The following is a 7483-nucleotide window of genomic DNA, read 5'->3' as shown; positions in this document are numbered from 1 at the left end:
CTAAAATTTGCGTTTAAGCTTTAATAATTTTAAAATTTTAAAACTTTTAAATTTTTAAAACATTTCTTTTAAAAATATTTAACTTAAAAAATTTTCAACATTTAAAAACATTTTCTTTTTAAGATTATTTTTTAAATGCTTTTCTTTTAAAGCTTTTGAAATTTTCTTTTAAAATATTCTTTTATTTAGCTATTTTACTGGTTGACCACAGCTGGAACACCAACTGTGAGGCTTTTTGCTGATAAAGGAATACTTCCTGACTTCCCACAGTATTTTCATAGAAACAAATGACATATAGTAGTGCCAGAACATCTCTATTCCTACTCTTCTCACCTAAAGCATTCTTTTCATTTAATTATGCTTTATGGGACCATTTTCAACCTCTGCTCCTTCCCTCCCATTTAAGGCTGAATGGTCATTAGTTAATATTCTTTTTTTCTTTCCTCTTACAGACCCATAAGCCATGTTAAAATTGGTTCTTTATATCAAGATGCTAATTGTCATGTAGGGGCTGTTGTCATTGTCCATTCCAGGTAGATTTTTGGGATACTTCAAGAAGTGCTCCTTGTTGTATGGGTATTGTCATTGTCCATTTCAGGTAGGTTTGTGTGTCCCTTCAGGATCCTTGCCTATTAATTTCTTTTACTTTTTTTCTGGTAAGTGGTCAGGTAAGACTAGTCTTTCTCTAGACCCTGTTTGTGATAGAAGAGTAAATACTCTTCACTGTAGAGTAAGTCCTCAGTGCTAGCCTTGGTGATTACAGCATCATCACAGCTGAACCACTGGTCTTTTTGCTGCCGGATAAAACTGGTATAGTGTCCACTTTCCAAAGTTCCATGGTGATTAATCACTACAAACAAGGAATACTTATTCTCAGTGGGTGCACAATCTATTGGTGGCTGGCCTTCTTTAATTCTGCTCTCTTTAGTAGAGGCCAAAAATGGAGTCATGTCCAGCTCCAAGGGAAAGGAGATAAAAGTATTAATCTTTCGCCTCTGTTTGCCTACATATTCAAACCGCTTGAGATGAAAACAGGCCACAACAGGTAGTTTCTTCATTGTGAGTTGTTTGGTAGATTCCTGATAGCTTTGGCAACTACTGCATTTGATTTTGGCACTGTTTCCTAGATGCTCTGGCCTTGTAAACCACTGTAAGCAGTCTGTGAGTGAGGGAATTCCTGGTATGTAGTCATCCCTCCTCACTGTGCCATTAACCCTCTCTGGACTCTGGGAACTGAATGTGGCACAAAAGCCAGGAAAGTCTAAACTGATGCCCCAGCATGGATCTATTGTGGTGGACAGTTTGGAAAACTTGACATGTGACATCTGACTGCAAGCCACCTGTAAAGATTTGGTCTATGATGCAGTTACAGCAGTTGGGGTTATTGTTCTCCTGCCCAAAACTATCATCTTTGCTGTGTCTATGAAGCACATCTAATATTGCAATGAGGAACTCATGGGCATCCTACTGCCTGTACCCTGCTAAGTGTTCTGCATGAATCCATATCATGTGCAGTAACTTATAGGAATTGTGAGGAGTTCAGCTCCCAGAGTACATAGCATGAACAAGTGAAGACATTTCACAGACAAGACACAAGCTGGGGTGTGTCATTACACATCTGTGCTTGTCAGAGAGGAAGAAATCTTTCAGTAGAGGAATATGGGTAAGTGTCTGGACAATACAATTCATAAAACAGGTGTTCCCAAGATTGATTAGCCCTCTCAGGCCTACAGTACAGACTGACTTTTTTCTCCTCTTTTCCTTGGGTTTCACCAATTTTGGCTCCTGTTCCTTTGACTCACAGGTTGATTGCTTCTCTTCAATACCTGATGTCATACACTGTTGTTGAAAGACATCTGATGAAGTGGAAGCTAAGAAGTTCAAAATTTTCTCTTTTGTTTCTTTGGCAATCTGTTCTATGTCTTTGTCATATACGTAATCCTTACACATAAAGCAATATATGACCCCATGATAAGTGTCTACAGCTAAATTGTGGTGTTTGGTTTCTGCATGTTTGTGAATATGCTTCTCAATAAAGCAGCCAAAAAAGACACAGGAAAGACAAGAGTGGAGTCTGTTCATATGGGTACTACATACATGACAGATGCATGACTTTGCCTTACGTTTCCTAGTCTCTGTCTTCAGGGTCCCACTCCAAATGAAACGCTGGTAGATCAACTGAAGGTTTTTCTGCCAGTTCTTAGCTACTTTAAAGCCCTCCACATGAGAGCACCCTGCGGGACCCTGATCAAACTCCACCTCCAGCTACCAGTCCCCTAAGCCACCTCGATCCCCAGAGGGGTGTAGGTCAGCAGAACATCTTCACTGAGTCTGGGGCCTGGACCTGGGCCGGGGTCTATGCCAAGATCTGCGCCAGGGCAGGGACCTGGACGGCGGTGGAGGGGGAGGATGGGATGGAGGCAGGGGTGGGGCCCAGGGCCCTGACTGGCCTCGGAAGCGGGCCCGGGACTGGGGCTGGGGGCGGGGCTTGCAGCGAGGGCAAAGAGGCGAGGAGCTGCTGTGACAGTGAGGGGCGGCTGAAGGGAGCATCTTCTCGTTGCTGCAGCTGCAGCTCCACGTCAAGATTTCCTCTGGTGCGGGCTTATGCTTTTGTGATGGCTCCAGCTTCATCTCCTCAGCTCCCTGGCCTGAATACGTCTTTGCAGCCCCCAGTACCCCCTCCTCCATTTCCCCCGCCTTCTAAGCCACCTCCTCGAGCGAGGCTTCTCCCTCACCTCCTGAGCTCCAGCGGACCAAAGAGAGGGAGGGAAAGGAAGCTTCTCGAACTTGGGCCATCAACTCACTGCCCGGCCATTGGAGAGAGGCATCTGGAATCGAGCTGCGACTGTAGATGGAATGAGACAGGGATTTCTGCAATGATCTGGCCAGCTTCATGGCCGCGGTGCGTCACCGAGACCCCTCCCACCGGCCCTTGAGCTCAGCCAGCGGCTGCTGCGGATTGCACCTACTCTACTCGGAAGCTGCGGGAACTGGTGTGGAGACCTAGGCGGTTACCTGGTTTAAAGGCGATCGGATCGTGCTCTGGGCTGGGGAGTGGAGGGGGGTTGAAGGGAGGATGACGGAGGCAAGAAAAGGTAGGGGGACGGAGTACAGCCCTAGCTTTAGGGTGGAAAGAGATGAAATCTTTTAAAAAGGCGCCACCCTCTGACTGCTTTTCCTGCGCCTTGCGCAGCCTCGCTTTGGTACAACTTCCTCTGACGTTGTTTCCTTATATCCTAAAAACACTTGGGTCAATATTTTATTTTTAAAATGGCTGAAAGGGGGGCACCTATGGAAAACGGGCTCAGGGGAAGAAAGTGTCCCCCTGCTCCCACCTTACCAAGGTTCCTGGGCTGGGTGTGTTCCACACTTTGTCCCTACCTCCAAGCGCACGGTCTTTTGGCCAGCCGAGTTTTTGCGCCCTCTCAAGCCCTTGGGCGCTTGTGTCCCCACTCACCTTGTTACTTGCTTCATCACCCTCATTCCTTACGATTCCTCCAAACATTTGGACTCCTCCCGCCCTCCACGCGTTCACTGAGTGGCCCCCTAAGTCCCTACCTCTTCCCGCCTCCGCAACGCCCCCAGCCCCGCTGTTAATTTAAAGGTCTGAGTTACCTTGGGCCCCAAGCGCGTGATACAGAACCTCAGCAGCAGCTGCTGCTGTCCAGGCGCTCCTCAGCCAGCCTTCTCTCCTGACCTCTCCTCACGGCTGGTCACAAGGGGGCCGCCCCTGGCCCCTCCCCTCTCGACGTGTGGCCCCCAGCCCCGGATTCTGCACTCCTGCAGTGATGAATGCCACCGCTGTCCCGCGCAGTCAGACAAACCTCTTCCTAAAACAGATTCTACTGGAGGTAACCACAGTGACGGATTCTAGAGAAAGCCCCTGGAGTGGACGTTCTGACCTCACCTGGCTCCAGGCCCGTGCTCCGCAGAAAAGAAGTTTCACTGGGAAGGGGATGGGGGTTGTAGGGATGTCAACTCCCTAACAGGAATCCCTTAGGGACCCATCAGAATCTGATCTCTAGGAGTTAAGTGGAGAGAGGGATTCTGTAGTGTGGGGAGGGGAAGCATAAGCAAGGGCTTCACACTCCTATGGGAGAGCCCTAGCACTTGCTAGCTGTGTGAGCTCAGATATAATACCTAACCTCGCTGAGTCTTAATTATGGCGTTGTTTAAACAAAAATGGAAACAATAATCCCAAACTCTTATGAACACCAAATCATAGTCTATATAAAGGATCTTTATAGTAAGCTTTATCTTTCACACCTCTCTTTCTCAGTCCCGACCCTAAAATGAGCCTATAGCACAATACCTGATACATAGTACAGGAAAAGAGCAGACATCTCTTTGGAAGCTCTTTCAAAGTTATTGCTTAGTTCATCAGATTATCCCTCCTAAGCACTTCATGTACATGAGCAAGCACTCAACAAATGTACGCAGATCCCTTAACTGTACTAACCGCACTAGGTTGTGCTTTGAGAAACTCAGAGTAAAACGATTTGTGTCCTCCAGGGGTTCAGAGCCCAGGAGATTTCTCCCTCCCTTTAACAGGTTCAGCATCCAAGGCCACAACCCCTAAGATAGATGCTATGTCCAGAGCTTGTTGCCCTTCTTGTCCAACCCCAAGATTATCCCTGCTCATCAGTGAGGATGTTTAATGCTACGTTTAATCTCTCTGGGACAGTCATGTATCTCCTTTTCTCAGGATTAGGATTCAGTTCTCTCAGGCTTCGGAGTGGTATCTTGAAGGTGCCTTCCCAAATGGATGTCAGTGATTTTAGAACATCAAAGAGATTCATTAATGTATATGAATTTTCAGAGTGAGCACAGATCAGTATGATCTTGGAGAGAAGAACCACCATAACTGTCCTATAGCCCAGAGTGACTATAGGTTGAGAGGTTCAAATAAGAGTTAGTCTCCTTCAGAAGAATATGTTTGCCTGGGAGACAAGAGAGTAATGCTCTTAAACTTTTCTATCATTATTAGCTGTGTTTGTAACCTAAAGCAAGCTACACATCATCTTTGCAACTCAGTTCCCTCAAGTAAGAAAAGAGCTGGTTTGACCTGCTAACAGTTCTTACCAAAAACTCATGGCAACTCAGCAGGAATTCTAATGAGGTTTTCAATTCACAAATACTTGGTCCCCAAGTCAGCTAATGACCATGTACCTGACTGGAAAGGCCATTGCCACTCTCATGGTTCTAACTGCCACAACGTCACATCAGAGAGGGAAGGCTTCCTGTTTTCAGGCTAGAGTTTTCAGCCTCTTTGGATGCAGCTATGCTCTTGGTACAGGAGTCTTGAGAAGGAGCCTTAAGAGATGAACAACCCACTCAAACTGAAATGCATTAGTTTAGGAAAACTTTAGTTTGTCTTCCTCTGGAGTTTTCAAAGGACTTTTAGTAAAAAAAAATAATAACAGCAAAGACAGCAGTGTTTTCCAACACCGTGGAACTTGGACCTGCCTAAATATTAGAGATGTAGATGTGGTATTTAGACAGATTGCACCAGAGGATGGCGAAGCACACAGACAAGGTGGCAGTGAGGTGAGAGAAACAGAAATGGAGTCACCAGTGGGTTCCCAGGAGGACTCTGAGAGGAGGCAGCGTTAGAGAGAGGAAATGGTCTGCCCTCTTTCTGGTGAGTGCCTAGTGGCACAGGGGAAAGTGAAGATCCTCTCGTGGCCTGAGGGGCAGTCCCTGCTATCTCCCCCTCCTCATCCCCTTCATATGAATCATTCTTTGTCTTGTGTGTCCTTCCTAGGGTAGAAATTTGGAGTAGGGTAAGAAGAGTTATGTGGCCCTGGGAGTCTGGCAGTGCCTCCCCTACCTGAAAAACAGCCAGTCATTGCCCCCACATACTGGCCTGCTCCACCCAGATCAAACCTTGTGATTCTGATCCACCTCTTGATGGTAGAGCCCTGAGGGCTACAACAGGGAGAGGGAGCAGGTCCTCAGGATTCCATGACGACTCCTAAGTCACCTCAGAGGTCCTGCCCCAGCTGTACTTCCAGAGTTGGCTTTGGTCTGGACTGATCTCCAAGAATCTGTCCTCCCTTCTGGTTTCCTCCAGTTTTACACCAGCTCAAGTGTTCCCTCCTCCAGTAGACCTTCTTTGATCCCCCAGATCTGGAGGGGTCCTTCAGAGTACAACAGCACTACATAGGCAGGGCTCTGCTTTTCTAAGGAGGATCCTATTTTGTCCCTTAATTTGAACCCTGCCCCAGCCCCTCACCCTCTCCTAACCCTGTCCTTTTGTCAGCAGAAGGAGGCCTGCATGAGGAGACTGACCACAGAGAAAGAAGATATCTGTGTAAGTGTAACTGGAAAACATGTCCAAATCTCAATCATGTAGAAATACCTGGAGGGGAAGCTTTTTGGTATTGTAGACTAATTTATGAAAGAAAATACATTTTTCCCTAGGTAAAGATATTTGCTCAACCACAGCTAACAAAAGAGTTGCTCATTTCAGGTTAGCAGACCTAGATGGAAATGCTGACTCAGTCATTTGCTAGCTATGTAACTAGCATGAGGCCTAATAATATATGTTTGTGACAATTTACCAGCTAATGGTGGTGCTGAATGCTGATGCTACTGGTATTGGGACCAGACTTTGAGAACCACTGCTGTGGGTTAGTGTTAATGAACACAGGTCAAGGCCATTAAGCCTTAGCAGGAAACCTTTCTGATGTGACTGGTTTCCCAGGAGTATCTTATCTTGGCTTGCCTTTTGGTTTTCTAACTGCAACAGGTGTTGGAGGTATTTTGTGAGTAGAGTGGAATAAGAAAGAGAGGGATCTGGAAAAAGCCTGTTTCTGCACTCCTAGTACCTCAGGACCTTTAAAATGGGCCCCCTGCAACCTCACGAAGCATCTTTCTCCCAACCTGGACCTCTTCTCAATCACCTCACTTCTCTGAGGCTAGCATTCCAAAAGGCAGACTTGCAGCCATTGCCTGCCCCTGGCTAGGTCTGCAAGTAGAGTGCTGTGGACTGGGTTAGGGTCTTTTGGGACCCACACTGTCCACCAGCCTCCTGCCCCCTACTCCACTGGATGCCTTCTTCTGTTCCATTTCTTCCCTGCGCACCACTTCCTAGCTGGTCTGCCTCCAGCCTTCAGAAGCAATAGCTTAGAAACCGCTGCTCTGAGCACTCTCCTGCTCACAGACCTAGAGTGATTCCTGTGGCTTCTTGGTTCTTTTAAAAGGAAACTACACAACATCCCAAAATCCCAGATGTGCCCAACCTCATCTTCACTTTCTGTCCATCATGACTCCAGTGCTTCAATGACAGAAACCTCTGTACTGTCCCTGTCTATGAGATAGCACATATGAAATCACCCAGCGTGTTCAGCCCAACCCCTTCCATTCCCCATGGATTCTCATTTCATAATGTCTCCTAGCACAGGCATTTTCAAACTTTTGGCACCTTGGGTCCCTTTGGCAGCTGGAGGTAGCCTATTGTTTGCTTAAGATAATAATATTT

The 7483-nt window shown here is 46.7% G+C and overlaps 1 protein-coding gene across 1 annotated transcript; it reads right to left on the bottom strand.

Moving 5' to 3' along the window:
• Nucleotides 1-674: 674 nt before the first annotated feature.
• USP51 (ubiquitin specific peptidase 51) lies at nt 675-2845 on the bottom strand (the record flags this gene model as incomplete). The annotated part of the gene is given in 8 exon segments (XM_079727622.1): nt 675-1308; nt 1310-1464; nt 1468-1539; nt 1543-2265; nt 2269-2322; nt 2326-2700; nt 2704-2811; nt 2813-2845. Coding segments are annotated over 8 exon segments (2124 nt in total). The 5' UTR covers nt 2816-2845.
• Between the last annotated feature and the right edge of the window lie 4638 nt (nt 2846-7483).

Source organism: Hyperoodon ampullatus (assembly GCF_949752795.1).
Source record: "Hyperoodon ampullatus genome assembly, chromosome: X".
NCBI classification, from domain to species: domain Eukaryota; kingdom Metazoa; phylum Chordata; class Mammalia; order Artiodactyla; family Ziphiidae; genus Hyperoodon; species Hyperoodon ampullatus.
Note: the sequence above shows the minus strand (reverse complement) of the source record. Positions and strands in the feature narration are given on the sequence as shown.